General features: G+C 45.3%; 1 protein-coding gene across 1 annotated transcript in view; it reads right to left on the reverse strand.

Moving 5' to 3' along the window:
- PREP (prolyl endopeptidase) overlaps positions 1–1,990 on the reverse strand; it is a 173,762-nt gene extending 171,772 nt beyond the window's left edge. The window contains exon 1 of the mRNA XM_019537820.1: positions 1,890–1,990. Coding sequence (XP_019393365.1) covers positions 1,890–1,934 — 45 coding nt within the window. The 5' untranslated portion in view covers positions 1,935–1,990. The remainder of the gene's footprint in view (positions 1–1,889) is intronic.
- Positions 1,991–14,888: the final 12,898 nt, after the last annotated feature.

Here is a 14,888-nt window from a genome sequence, read left to right on the forward strand (position 1 = left end):
CCCCTTATTCTTCTCTTCTACAGTTACCTCAGCCTCTCCTGGTAAGTCATTCAAGCCTATGCCTTCTCTAGGTAAGTGACATCTTGCCAAAAAAAAGTTACCAAGAATTTAAGAGTTCATTTTTATAACTTCTTAACTTCAAATAATCCAAGACAAGTGCTGAAATACATTCCTTGCTTTATTAATCCTAGGATCACAGCAACACAGCCACTGCAGCAGTTTTAGATTTATAGAGCATGAACAGAATTTTAGTGAGCAACTTCTGCTTTTAATTATAAAGGGAGGGAAATCCAAGCTACTAGCACTCAACTAATGTGAAGAACAGCAGTGACAGACAGGAAAGAGGATTTTCTGGGCTGGGATTAGCATGAGGTGAGAGGACTACTACAGTTCAAAGCCGTGAGGCACTTTCGCTGCCAGCAGGATTCCCCTTGTCCTGAGAACTGTACTGCAAACCTTACCGTGAACCCAAATCATAACTGGCAACCAAAACAACAAGCACGCTTGTATCACCTGATCCTAACCAAAATCTCCAAAGTGGGGGAAAAAAATTGGCAAACACCACCTGGCCCCAAGAAAATGCTGCTAGTGCATCAGGTAACTGACTCAACAAGAAGCTTGTGCTTTCTACAAAATGGGGATCACTCATGGCCTGGCCCAACCGTTGTGGGGCTACCCAGCACTGGCAGGCACTAGAGCAGAGATTGTCAACCAGGGGTACACGTACACCCCCGGGGGTACTTGAGCAGGCCCTAGGGGTTACGCATGAGGGGAAAGGAGATGGAGTGCCGCCATGCACCATCCCACACTGCCATGCAGGTGCTGCCCACCTGGCCGAATGCGGGGGAAGCTCACACATGGTGGCTGCCACTGCTGTGCATCTGGCAATGTGTCAGCCCCCACCCTGCTCAGCAACCGGGGGTACACTGCTCGTGTCTGGTGGCCGGGGGGCACAATGATCCAAAAAGGTTGAGAGCCCCTGTACTAGGGCAGCGTTTCCCAACCAACATGCTGCAGCACAGAAGTGTGCTGTCAGAAATGAACAGGTGTGCTGCAGAATTTTGCCACAGCAATGAGCTACATTAGGTACAAGGATGGGGAATGCCTTAGCAGGTGTGCTGTGGAACATTTTTATTAATGGGAGCGTGCTCTGGGCTGGAAAAGGTTAGGAAACGCTGAACTAGGGAATGCCAGCGCACACTGCCACCTGCCTAAAGCTCCCCTCCCCTATACCCCCCTCCCCCAGGGGTGCTCCACCCCAGCCCACAGAGCCACGTAATCTTGCCTCTATGGCTGCATCCAGACGAGCACGGCCACGGCATCCACGGTGCGCCACCACGTGCTGCACAGGTGTTCCCTGTGCTGCTACCTTGCAGCATGGCGGGGTCCACCCCAAGAGATCAACCCCTCTCCCAGCTTAAAAAAGCAGGGTGACACACACACAGCGGCAGCTCACGCTGCCCCAAACCAGAGCCAAGGGACTGCAGCTCCCTGAGACCCCTAGGTAATGCTGTGGGGACAAGCAGCGGGTCTGCCCTACTACTTGCTCCAAATGTCCATTCATCTGGAGGCAACAACCTAAGTGTCCAGAAATCTTCCAGCGGTCACCCGTGACGTTCCCGAGCCCCGATGACAGCCCGCGCATGGGCCTGCCTGGCTGGCGCACGTGGGGCCGGCGCCGGCGCCGGCTCACGCGGGGCAAGTGCCGGGTCGCAACGCCGCCCCGGCGGGGGGGGTGTGACGTCACAGAGCTCCCGCGCGCGTCACAGCCCCAGCACCATTCTGGTTCGGCCCCGGCCCCGGCCCCGGCCCCGGCCCCGCAGCTGAGGGAGCGAGCGCGGCCGGGACCCCGTGCCGTGCCCCGCCCCGTCCCCGCCGGCGGGACTCACGGCGGTCTCGTCGCGGTACACCTCGGGGTACTGGAAGGGCTGCATGGCGGGGCAAGGGTAGGGTCGGCGGCGGCTGCGGCAGCAGCAGCGGGCGAGGAGCGCGAAGCGCGGGGCGGGCGCCGCCGCAAGCCCCGCCCAGCCGCCGAGAAGCTGCTACGGCCGGCAGCCGCCAAGAGCGGGCGCGGAGAACGCGGCGCTGCCACAGCTCCCTCTGCCGTTGGGCGCTCAACCTGAGCTAGGATCCGGAAGAGGGACAGGGACGGGGAGAGGGAAAGGGGGCGGGTGTTTCTTTTCCCTAGAGCCCCGCACCCCACCCCTGCCCCTCACAGCTGGAGGGAAACTGGCCACATGCGTGTGTGAAGCCCGCACTTCCAAGTCATCCACCCCCAAATTTGTGTGAGTCCCCTCTCTAGGCCCGGGTTCAGTTATGCTTTGGCCCCGCAAAATTAAACCGGTTCCTTGATTTTAAAAGTCCACCTCAGTGAAGGAGTAATCTGGTCCTAGGTTTTGATTTTCAAGTCTTACAGGAGGGCTCTTGTTTCTTATGTGGCCCTGAGCCTCCTCTTAATTCGCACTTGTCTGAGCCCCTCGTTTTCCCTCTAGGCCACCACCTGCCTGCAGCCCACAGAGCCATGGTGTTCCCGGCCTGAACAGATCTGTTTGCATGCTCCTGTGGATAACATAGGTAAAACAGATGTTTCAGTAGGTATTGTTAAAAAAAAACAAATGAGTATGTTTGACCTGAAGATGTACAGGGTCTTTATAGTGTCGTTGTGCACTTTTAAACGTTACCAGCTTAGGTTGTTGGTACGATAGAAACAATCTGTAAACAGCATTTAAAAGCAATTTTATTAAAGTTTTAGGACAACTAGAGTACACAATGCTAGACTTCAATGTAACTACCATCCATCATGATACGGCACTCAGTCCGTCCTTCCACCTCCTTGAAAACATTTTCCAGTTGCTCTTGAGTTACTGCACTAATTCCATTGGTGATCCTAGCCCTAAGTTCCACCAATGAATGTGGTTTTGAAAAGTAAACTACACTTTTAACACCTCCCCATGAGAAGAAGTCCAACGGCGACAGGTCAGGTGAACAAGGTGACCAAGCAACTGGTCCACCTCTGCCTATTCACTTCTCTGGGATAATGTCATTTAGGAACTGTCATACATTCAGAGCGTAGTGACATCGAGCTCCATCTTGTTTAATTATAAATTCGTTATTACTTATGAAGTCTACCGTTGTGTACTCTAGTTGTCCTAAAACTTTAATACATTTGCTTTTTAATGCCATTAACAGGTTGTAGGTGTGATAGAAACAAAGTTATTAAAGTTTAAAAGTGCACAAGGACTTTATGAAGACCCTGCATAGCACAGCCCCACCCCCATTTTCTGCCTAGTATACCTTTGTACACCCCCCAGGAAGAGGATGGGGCTGCCCCTGCCTGGGTTCCTAGCTGGTTGGCTCTCTGTAGCTGGACCCTCGTTTCTATCATGTCATCATTTCTTCCCACATATGGCCCGTCTACATTTATTGTGAGAGTCCCTGGCGATTTGTGTAATAAATCTAACGTAGAACAAGGGCTATAGAGCTGTTATACATCTTTCAAGTGTTAACTTTTGAGCCGGCTGGTTCTTTTGGGAGCTGGACTGGCATTTTTCTTGTGTGGTAATTGCTTTGCAGGTGTGGCTGTCTACATTTATTGCACAATTCACCCTTGAATTGTGTAATTGTGTAACATGGAGCACAGGCCCTAAAGCTGTTACATGTTTTCGAGTGTTAACTTCGTAGGTGGTTGGCTCTTTTTGTAGCTGGGCCTCATTTTTGTGGCATGGTAATTTGCAGGTGTGGCCGGTATACTTTTAGTGTGTGATTCACCTGTGAATTGTGTAATGGACACAACATGGAGCAGGAGCTATAGAGTTGTTACACATTTTCAAGCGTTAACTTTGTAGCTCATTAGCTCTTTTTGTAGCTGGACCATCGTTTTTATTGTGTGATAATTCCTTCCCGTGTGTGGCTGGTCTATGTATATTGAACGATTCACCCATGAATGAGTGTAGTATACATACTGTGGAGCAAGGCCCCTAGAGCTGTTACACATTTCCAAGCATTAACTTCGGAGCTGGTTGGCTTTTTTTATAGCAGGATAGAAGTTTTGATGGTGCAATAATTACTTTGCGTGTGTTGCTGGTCAAAATTTATTGTGAAATTCACCCATGAATTGCACAATATATGTAATGTGTAGCAGGGACCAATAAGTATTCTACTTTAAATTTTTCCCTGGAATAGCTGTTTTGTTAATCTGCCCCAGAAGGAGTCTGATAGAAAGTCTTCATCTTTACAGCTTCTGGGAGTGCAGGAACACAAGATTCCTCACCAATCTGTTCCATCCTGAATCATCTTTGTATGTTTTCCACTACCCTATTTTTGAAACTTCCTAACAGTAGGTTTAATATTCCAGTTAGCTGATACCTGGCTATAGTGAAAGCTGTGAGCTAATAGGAAAGCGTCCCCAGTTGTATTCTCTTGTAACCCAAGTTTTTAGAGTTGTTCCAGTAATTTAAAGAGAGTTCACTCTGGTTCCTGTAAATGGGAAAGGGCGCTGGCTGATGTGCTCTGCTCGGTGTCCACCCCCACTTGGAGCACTTTTTATTAACCTTTGACCCACACTTCCACCCCTGGTTTACATTTGTTATACCACAGAATTGCCAGTTGTGCCCTCTGTCATTTTTGTGGTGTGTCTGAGGCCCATCCAGAGGAGGCGCACTGGTGCACCTTCATTCCTCTGATTCCTTGTCCATCCAAATTTACAACTAACAGCCTGGCAGTGACAGCAGCATTCCTAGTCAGGCAGTGCAGAAAGAATCAATTGACTTCATGGCTTATTATAATCTACCTGATCCCTTCTAAACTCTTCATTCCACAGGTGTTAATGACCTCTCTTCTTCTTAATGGTCTTGATGTTCCATCAATTAAGCTAGCCTTTGTTCTGCAGGTTGTTAGGTGCCCCTGGTAATGACCCACAGCTCTGCAAATTGTTTTCAACTCATTCCAATGAAGTTATATTGGTTTTTGCTTCAATCATAAACTGAACAATATAGCCCTAGGGCTCCTAGCATATTAGTAACGCTTCTAGTTTATTTTCATCTGGAGAAAAAAGTATGTTGTTTTCACATGTGATGATGTACTTCCTCATCTGCACCCCTCTTTTCAAAATTCTAGATCCATCCATGGGCCCACCATACCATGGTACAACAAATAGGTCTGTAAGTAGGGATAGGATCTGGTCCAAGTTAAACAAATATTCTCCAAGTGAAGCTGCCTGAAAAATAGGCTTTCTGATTTTTGAGAAATGCCTGGTTGGGGGGGAGTTGCCTAATTTCAGTCTCAAATGGACCAAAACCAATTTTATTCCCCATAATTTATGACAAACTGGAAACTTTGCAGATGCTCAGAGAAATTGATGTTCTTGCTGGCTTTGTTGCTAATAGCATGACAACAAAATGTGTCTTTCACCATGTAGCTGCAAGGAGCTTGCAAAGCACCCTGGCTCAGGGGAAGACCCAATGCCAGGACAGACCTTCTAGGAAGCCTAGATTAAATGAAAATTCATTGAACCCGCAATGTTTCAAGTGAACCATCCCAGGCTCAAATAACCAGCATTTATCAACAAAAGGTCACCTTGGAAAATTTCTGACCGACTTTATTTCAGAGTCACCATCAAATGCAGTGCTTCACTGTAGCATAACTAAGGTGGAGTGAGTCCCCAGCACTGGCGCCAGCTTGGGTGTAGGGGAAGGACAGGAAAATAACTGCTGCTGCCAGAGCCACAGTACCAGTATAGTGGCAACCAGAAATCACCGCTGTCTCATGGTGTTGCTGCTGTTCTGGGCACACGTCTGCCTTGTTATGCCTCTGGCAGTTAGCAATTTTCTAGTGGTGGGCTGGAATGACCAGACTCAGGCCAGTACTAGGACCTTCCTGCTGCTGTGTCTCCCCACTGCTCAGCTGAGGCACGGACATGGTCTTCATCCAGCAGCAGCGCAGGTGTATCCCCCCTGCCACAGAAATGCTGCCAAAACCCCCTGACTCCATAAGGTGGATTGAACTTGCCTGTTATGTTGCATCATTTGCAAAAGTCAGTAAATGTACTAGTCATCCTGTCTTGAACATTTTTAAAAAATAAGTGAACCATGATATGGGGCTTTTACTGCGCTTGGTATGGTCATGAGTTGGCACAATGGGGAGGTGAATGATTCTAGAAATAAAAGTCATATTTAGTAGCAATGAATAACATGGGCTTTATAGGGTTGGGTCATCACCTCCTGGACATTAGTTATCTCGGGGGCAACTAAGTTGGAGAAAGGGAATGGTTAAATTAGAAGGAACATACTTTGCCAATAATAGTTAGTACTACCATCCTTGTTATCTCACTGTTGGGCCTCCACTCTTCTGGTCTGAAGAATATTCTTATCAGACTAGACCAGAGAGGGAATTATATGACCTCACTAGTTCCATCAACAGAGACTAGTAGGTAACCACATTAGTTTGAAATCAGGCAAAAGACAGGGTAGAGCTGCATCTTGTAGACTAAATGAATCAGAGATGTGTGTCTTTATCACCTCATTTCCTCTCTGGGTATCTTTTTCTTTTTCTCTTCTTTTTAAAACAAGTCTTGGTTAGCAGCCAGGACAACCACATCTATTGTAACAGTGTTGTGAACATGTAACCAGGAGGTAGCTAGTACCAATGCCTTCTTAAACTACCCTATGCTGATAAAGTTTACCCGCTGTCTGTGGTCTGTATAAATGTCACAATAGAACACCATGCAGAATCAGTTCTGAATGGATACTGGATACCGATATGGATACTGGCTTGGATACTGGTAGCAAAATAGCCATTGAATGCTGTGACCTGGATAATTAAATTCACTGAGGAACAGGATATATTAGCTGGGGTGGAGTGTCATGTTCATACAGCTGAACTACTTCCAGGACCCAAAGTAACTCATTCAGAGCTAGCTAGAATATCTCTACACAACACTACATTGTCCCATGTAAACATACCCAGGGACTGATAAGATTTTGTGCTCAGCCCTGTTTCTCTACCTGTGAGTTTATAATTGAAAGGAAGCACCAGCATCTCTTTACTGATCTCTTTTCTCCCCCCACTTTTTGGCCTTACATAAAACAACAAGAACAGTAATATCAGTTTTACTCTTTTTTCCTCTCATCAAAAGATCAGTTATTACCATTTTAATATCATTGATATTAATTGTAATTAATTACCAATATTACCATTGTAATACAATTAATACCACTATCTAATAGCCCATCCTCATAAAAGACTTTGTCTAAAATTAAAGAGGATTGTTTTCCTGTCAGGAAGAATCAACTGCTTTTCTTCTTTTTCTATGTCTTTATGTAATAAATCATTATAAAAGATTTTAGTGGTTGTTATGAAGGAGGTAAGTCAGTGATGACATGAAATAAAATCTGGAACCACACTTAAGTGTTTAATGTTGCAGCAGTAAACAAGGGTTTTATTATCATCTTATCCTTTTTTGCCCCATTAATCAATTTCATAGTTTCTAAATAATGCCTGATGAGCATTTTTAAATGAAGGATGGTAAGCTTCATGTGGGTTGTTGATGAATAATGCTATCTTCCTTTATTTTGAGGGTGTTTAAAACATTTTGTAGTGTCAAACCCTGTATGTAGTTTGTACTAGTCATCACCTACCCCTATTAACATAAATTCATTTAAAATCTTTAAATTTATTCAGTTACCTCTTGATAATACTTACATTTCTACTGATCATCCAGTCATGCTATATTTCTTTCAGTGTAGTTATCACATCCATACTGACTCACTTCCTTCATTGTATTGATTCAGTAAAAATTGACATCATTGTTACTGTAAGGGAAGATGTGAAAAAACTGTGAATTTAATTTTTACTTTCCCTTTCACTTCCCCCCTCCCACATTTGACCAATATGACATAAATTAACTTGAAACCAGTGTCTCTCATAGAGAGATATTGGCTCTCTACCTTCACTCTTCCTTTTTGGCAGTATCCATCATTTCAAAACACTAGTTCTGCTCTTCAGACATTTATCTACAGGTGGCAGCAAAAGCTCAGTGTCTTACTTCATCACAAATATCAACCAAAAGGAAGAACTACTAATTTATATTGGTGTCTATTGCATCATATAAGATTAATCTAATTTAAAGGTAGAATATGGATTTTAAAATATCTGCCATACTCAGTAGTTTTCTCAATAACACTTAAATGACTGAGAAGCTTAAGTTCCATTGAAAATGGGGTTTAGACTCTGAAGTTGTGTTCACCCAATATGTTTTATATACCAGTGTTAAAATAATTTACAGATAACCAAAAGCTTGCTAGACTGGTAAGAGGAAGTGTGGAATATTATCTATATACATGTGTTTAATATTACATAATAAAAAGCACTTTTAATAATTCTGGTTGTTTAAAATAAGGTATTGAAGTTGTACCAGCAACATACTTTCCTCAAACACCCAGAAAGGAATCAGTCAGGTGATTAAAACATGTTTATATTTTATAGTTCATTATGATTAGGAGTGCACCAATAAACATTTTTTGGGCCAATGCGGATGGTTAATATGGCCATCAGTATTAGCCAATACCGATCCAATTGCCGATATGCAGCCTGGCAGCTTGGAGAGCAGTGTCTGCCTGGTAAGTCTGGGGGGGAAGGGGTGGAGGAGAGGAAAGGGGCATGGGGGAGCAGATCTAGGCCCCTGCAGTGACAGAGGGAGTGGGGCTGGAGCTGAGGTAGGCACTGCAGAGCCAGGGCTGGGTGGGGCACAGGACAGAGCTGAAGGTTATCCAGGGGGTGTGGAGGGATGGCTCCCACTGCCGTGTGAGGGGGAGGTATGGGGGGCATGTGCCTCCTGGATCTGTGCATGGGGGGGTGGGCAGGCTGCCTGCTGTGTGTTTAGGGCTGAAGCATCTTCCCAGTAAGGGGGCTGGGCCCAGGCCATGTTCAGGTTGGGTGGGACGAGTGGCAGTGGTACTGGGAGAAGGGGCTACAGCCATCCCAAAATTCATCATACCTTGCTTTCAGTGCCATGGCAGTCTGGACCCAGACCCCCATCAAAAAGAGGCTGGTGCATCCTTCAGCCCTGAGCATGCAATGGGCATGCCCGCTGTGAACAGATCCAGGGAGACCATGCCCACCATGCCTCCCTCCAGGGGTATGCCTCCCTCCAGTGGTAGGAGCTACTCCGTACCCCACCCCCCGCACCTCCTGGTTGAGCCCCGGCTCTGTCCTGTGCCTGCCCCCGGCTATGCAGTACCTGCCCCAGCCCCACTCCCTCCCTCACTGTGGGGGTCTCAATCTGCCCCATCCTCCCAGTGCTCCTTCCCCACCACAGACTTACTGTTCAGACTTACCAGTCACACATGCATGTGGCATTTATTGGCAATGTTATCAGCCATATCAGCCAAAAAAAGTTGATTGCCAGTAATGTCAATTTTCCTTTTATTGGTGCTGATACAATATGAACCGATGCATTGGTGCACCTGTAATCATGATAAAAAGAAAATCTTCTCTAGAACTATAAAGTGAAGGTACAAAGAAAGGGTGAGAACGGATCTGACTGGAGGTTCATTTATACCACTATGATATTTTATCTTTGACAGTGTCTTAGCACCTTCCAGGGTGGACAAAAAATTGGCAAAAGGCTGAAGTGGTAACCCTCAGAAAAATCTGCCCCTAACACTTAGGGTAAGTACAGACATTCAGGGAGGTTAGATTGAGTTAAAAACAGCCACCAGATCTAAAGTAAGTTGCAATGGGGGGAACTGATGGGTGGGGGTTAGGTATGATTGTGGGGGCAAATGGGGTCAGAAGGATTGGGGGGCTAGCAGAGTCTGCAGGAGGGTTTCGAAGGGGAAGTAGGGTCTGCAGGGGGGATTGTGAGGGTCAGGGGCAAGTGGGATCTTTGGGAAGGGGATCAGGGGTCTAGCAGGGTCCAGAGGGGGAGCTTGGCAAGATGGTGGGCTCTTTCTTCCCCCACGACCAGGAGCTATTTTTAGTCTCTCACATTACCCCCACCCCCAGATGAACAAGCCCCCCGATGAACCTACTATCCCAATCCTGCCCACCCCTCCCCCCACCCTGATTTACTTCAATCAGCTCCCAGCTCTGATGAATGCCAGTAAAACCCACACCAGGAGTAGCTTGCAAGATGTGGGGTTGGGTGGACTTGGGGGCAGGGGAGTTATCTGGGGGTAGACAAGAAGAGGGGGGGCTAAAAGTAACCCAGTGCCAAGGGGAGTAGGAAAAGCTCAGCCCAAGGGTGAGGGCCAGTTACTTCACTTTCCAAGCCCTGGGGTTGCACCAGGAACTGTACAAAATTTCAGTTAGATCCATCTTGCTGGACCCAATCTAAGACTACCTTCAAGATAGGTCTAAAAATGGCCAACCTAATCTAACTCTCTCTAACCTTCCTGAGCCTCTGTACAGTTCACACTTAGATTGACCTAACTAGGGGATCTAACTATAGGGTCCACGCCTGGGTGAACCAAGTCAAATTAGGTGACCACTTTTAATGTGATTTAATCTCCTAATCCCCTAATCTCTCCAAATGTTTGTACCAAGGCTTAATTAAAACACAGCTACCTATCTCTATTGTATCAAAATATGTTGGTTTGAAGTTTGAATAATCAAGTTTTATAACCCTTTCCAGCTAGATTTTTAGTGTTCAGCATAAGAGCTTTGGATAGTCTTGTTATACATATCCATATCTAAAATCCCTTTGAGTTTTGCTGGACTCTTGGCTTCAGTGAGAAATATTGCCCTTCCTGTAGAGGTACATATTCCATATTAAAAAGCCAAGATTTCTAAGCACTGTGAAGTGTTTGAGGGCTTTTTTAAGGGCTTTTCTATGCAGTTGCATAAGCTTAAATTTAAACTGGTTTAAATGCCAATATAGTGAAAGTGGTACAAAGTCCTCTTTGGCACTCTTAAATCAGTTTAGCATGCATGAAGTTGCAAGGTGAAATGAATATGAAGACTTGTCCCCACAATCATGCTATTATGAGATAAGCTTGGCTATGAATTTAAAGTGCAATAGCTAGTATACAATACATCTGCTGGTAGACACTCATATTGCATTATTTTAACAGGTTTGTTATTCCCTTTCTTTTACTCTTTCCCTTTTGCTGTTGCATGATTAAAAAAGTATTTCATAAGCAAATTTCTGTCTTCAGGCAAAAAAAAAATCACTCTTTTCAGAAAAGCACTTAGTCTTGTAACTCTATAAATAGCTTTTAAATATGCAGTCTCTGGAAGTGAAGATGTATGCGACTATGGAAGGTATTCTTTTTAGTCCTGAAAAATCTGAGGAGTTTCATGTGATTGTTTTGGTTGCAACCTTTGCCTTGTATTTCAAGAACCAGAATGTCCCCCCTAATCTTGGTAGCTTAGCCTTTCCCCAGCTTTCTGTGGTTTATCCATACTGTTCTATTCTTGGTCCCTGGGAGCAGGTGCAGGGAGGGGAACCCCTCTGCCCATCGTTGCTGCTGCTCTTGCTGTTCTTAGCTGAATCCAGCTACCAAGCAGCCTTTCTGGAGCAGGCAGGAACAGCTTTGAAGCTTCCCCCACCTCTGGGGACAGTGGAGAAAACAGCAGTGGCAGACAAAGTAGGAGGAGAAGGGGAGGCCTTTGATAGAGGTGCACTGATAAATCAGTCCAGTATTGGATCAGTGATGTATTATTTGCTTTCTTAGGTCCCAGACACTTCAGTCACGCACAAGAATCCATTGCACTATGTGCTATGCAAACACAGAACAAAATGATAGAATGTAAGTCCTTTGGGGCAAAGACTAAGTTGAAAACAAGAAACAAAGGTTAGTTACAGACAAAAGAGTACAAGGAAATAATAGGGCAACATTTGTTGTCTTGACAAGCAATGATCTCAGCACATCAGTCACGTGTTGTCAAATTTTGTGGTGGCATCAAGGAAGAGGGGAATCTGAAGGAGGTAATGAGGTCACTTTACAGATGTTAAAGAGCTCCTTTAAAACATGAAGAGCAGCATGAAGGAATGCATGTGCAGCTTGTTTTAAATACCTACATATGGGGGTTGGTCTTATGGCAGATCAAATCAAACTCTTGATCGCAAATAAGAAAAAATGGATTAATTTCTTGCTGGTGTCACTTGACTTCCCACCTATGGAGGGGGGCTGGACCCAATGATCTCATGAAGTCCCTTCCAGCCCCTAATGTCTGAAATCTATGAAAAAAATCTGGTGTAGACTGTAGAGTGAAGACAAGCAATTTACATTTGATGTGACAGTGAAAGGAAAACCAGTGGCAGAATGCAAAGAGAGTGTTCAAAGCATGTATCCATGATGAACATATATCCACATTAAGCATGAACACCCATGTTCAAATCATGGGTTTTCAGCAAGGCAAGATTACATTTGTCAAGTTTGGGGAAGACGTTGCAGAAACCAAAATGAAAGATGAGGACGTGCAAGAAAATTTTAGCTGTGTGGATCTGAAGACTTGACTATCACCTGGATAAAGTGACGTAGGAAGAGGAGGAGACCCAAATCAAAGACAACATACAAGTTACAAGACTAAATGACAGATAGAATACTGGTGTTATCTACAGTGACTGAGAAAAGAGGTAGCATAGAGGGTTTAGGAGGAAAATTAAGAGCTCTGTTTTAGTCATGTTGAGCTTGAGCTGATGGCTAGACATCCACAAGGGAATATCAAAGACAGGCTGAGATTTTAGTCTGAACAGAAAGAAACAAGTCTGGAGCGGAGGGGTAGATCTGTGAATCATCAGCATGCAGCTGGTAGTTAACCCTCTATTTGCATATGAATTTACACAGAGATAAGATGTTGAAGATGAGGAAAAGAAAAACCAAAGATACAACATCGTAGAGAAACCACAGGAAGGTGAGGAAGGACTGAGGATTCTAACATACCATTCATTGAAAATAATAGTTTGTGTCTAATCACTATTACATCTTTCAGAGTAAAATTAATACATAGTTTACTAATAAGGCACGACTCTTGGACATGCTTTTTATGCCTCTTAAGAAATCCGGTAACTCTTATGTATTTTTTTTATTGCAGGCACCCCACCCAAGACTATATACATTCTTGCTGGGCTGATGAGAATTTCATCTGCATAAAGCTTGTAGGAGTCGTTAGAAACTAGAGCTGGTCAGACATCTTTATTTTATATAAATATATTTGATAATTTCAATGTATTTTGACTTTTAATGTTTCTACCTAGCTTGACATTCAGGAATCTTACAAATATCGTGTAGGGGAAATTAAAGCAACATTTTGGTGAAAAATGCGTTCCCATTTTTTTAAACAGATCTATTAGGTGTTCTATATCCAGACAAATGCAAAACATGGCTACTTTCATTATATGGAGAAAAGACCTTATTTATCATTAATTGGAAGGAATTATTGTCATGTTTCTTATCAAAAGAAACATGACGCAGGTCAAGGCTCCATTACATGAGCTTCCCTTTCTCCTGAGCATCCTCCTGACAGTGTTTTGACAACGGAAAATTTCCACAAGGGGAAACGCAAAAAACTTCATTTACTCATTTGAAAAGAGGGAGCGTTTCTTCTTGGAACGAGATGCATTCTCACATAACTAAATCCTATGCACTTGGAGGGATGGTCAGAAAGCACAGGGCAGTGTATCGACCCTTTGCTTCTGCTCTATCCTTCTGTGCTCCTTCCCAATGCAGCTACATCCTGGCTGCAAACTGCTCCAGGATCCTGTCTTAAAGGGAAAGATCTTGGGGATGCAAAGATAGCTAACTACTTTTTTTCTATGGGCTCCTTCATGTATGCATCGTGGGAAGAAAAACTGGATCCTGATTAGATACGTACCTTATCTCCACCCCCAATCCCTTCCACACACATTTAGCAGTAGTATATCAAGGCAATACAGGGTAGACATTCTTAGCTACCAGCTTCTGCAGAAGTAAGATACGGCTACACAGAACAATACAGTGCTGTGCATAGTTAGTTGGGCTAGGGATAGAAGTCACACATAAACCAGTTTAAGTGACCAGAAACTAGCTTAAACCTGTAACAGAAAAGAAGTTCAATGCACGTAAACCAGTTTCAAAATGGCCAAAACTGGTTTAAGATAAACCTGGTTGAATGTAGTAGCAGATTTAACTGATTTGGGTCAAACTGGGTTATGCAACTTCTGTCCCAGACCCCTTCCTGGTTTAAGTTAAACCAGAGTCCTCCGGCATCCCAGCATGCTCTGCAGCCCTGGGCTGTGCTGTGTTGTGCTGTGCTGTCTGCTCCAGAAAGCAGGGCTGCCCCACCCCTCTGTTCTCTACCTGGAGCAGGGGCAGGGGCATGGACAAACACAGGCATGGCATTGCCCCATGAGGCAAAGGGAGCAGGGAGGGGGCTTACTCCCCACCTCCCAACAGGGGACTGCAGCTGGGGGCTGTCTGGCTGGAGTGTAGCAGCCACTGTCAGGCATTCCCAGCCTTACTGCTCAAGCCATGGCAGGGGTATGTGGCCAGCCTTTATCCACAGCATGAAGCAAGAAGGAGAGGGAGGGGAATTTAATCTCTCCCTCTGTCCCCTGCTCCACTGGCAGCCAGGGTCTGCCTGGCCAGGGTGAAGCAGTCTCTGTTAGGCATTCCTCCCCTCCCCATGGCTGGGGCTGTGAAGCTGAGCCAGGCCAGCATGCAGGTGCTGCTGAGAATGGATGTGGAGGGGCCAACCTGAGCTGGGCTGTGGGGCTGGGCCCTTCCCAGCAGGCTAAGGCTCAGGCTGGGGCCTTCCCAACTAGCTACTGCTACATGACTACAATCTAGTCTCTTTTTACAACCAGGTTACAAAACGCCTCGACGCAGGAGGAGGGGTGGATGTCGTATACTTGGACTTCAGGAAGGCCTTTGATACGGTCTCCCACCCCATACTGGTGAACAAGTTAA

This window comes from Crocodylus porosus, unplaced genomic scaffold (genome assembly GCF_001723895.1).
Source record: "Crocodylus porosus isolate Cpor-Errol unplaced genomic scaffold, CroPor_comp1, whole genome shotgun sequence".
Classification (NCBI taxonomy): Eukaryota; Metazoa; Chordata; order Crocodylia; family Crocodylidae; genus Crocodylus; species Crocodylus porosus.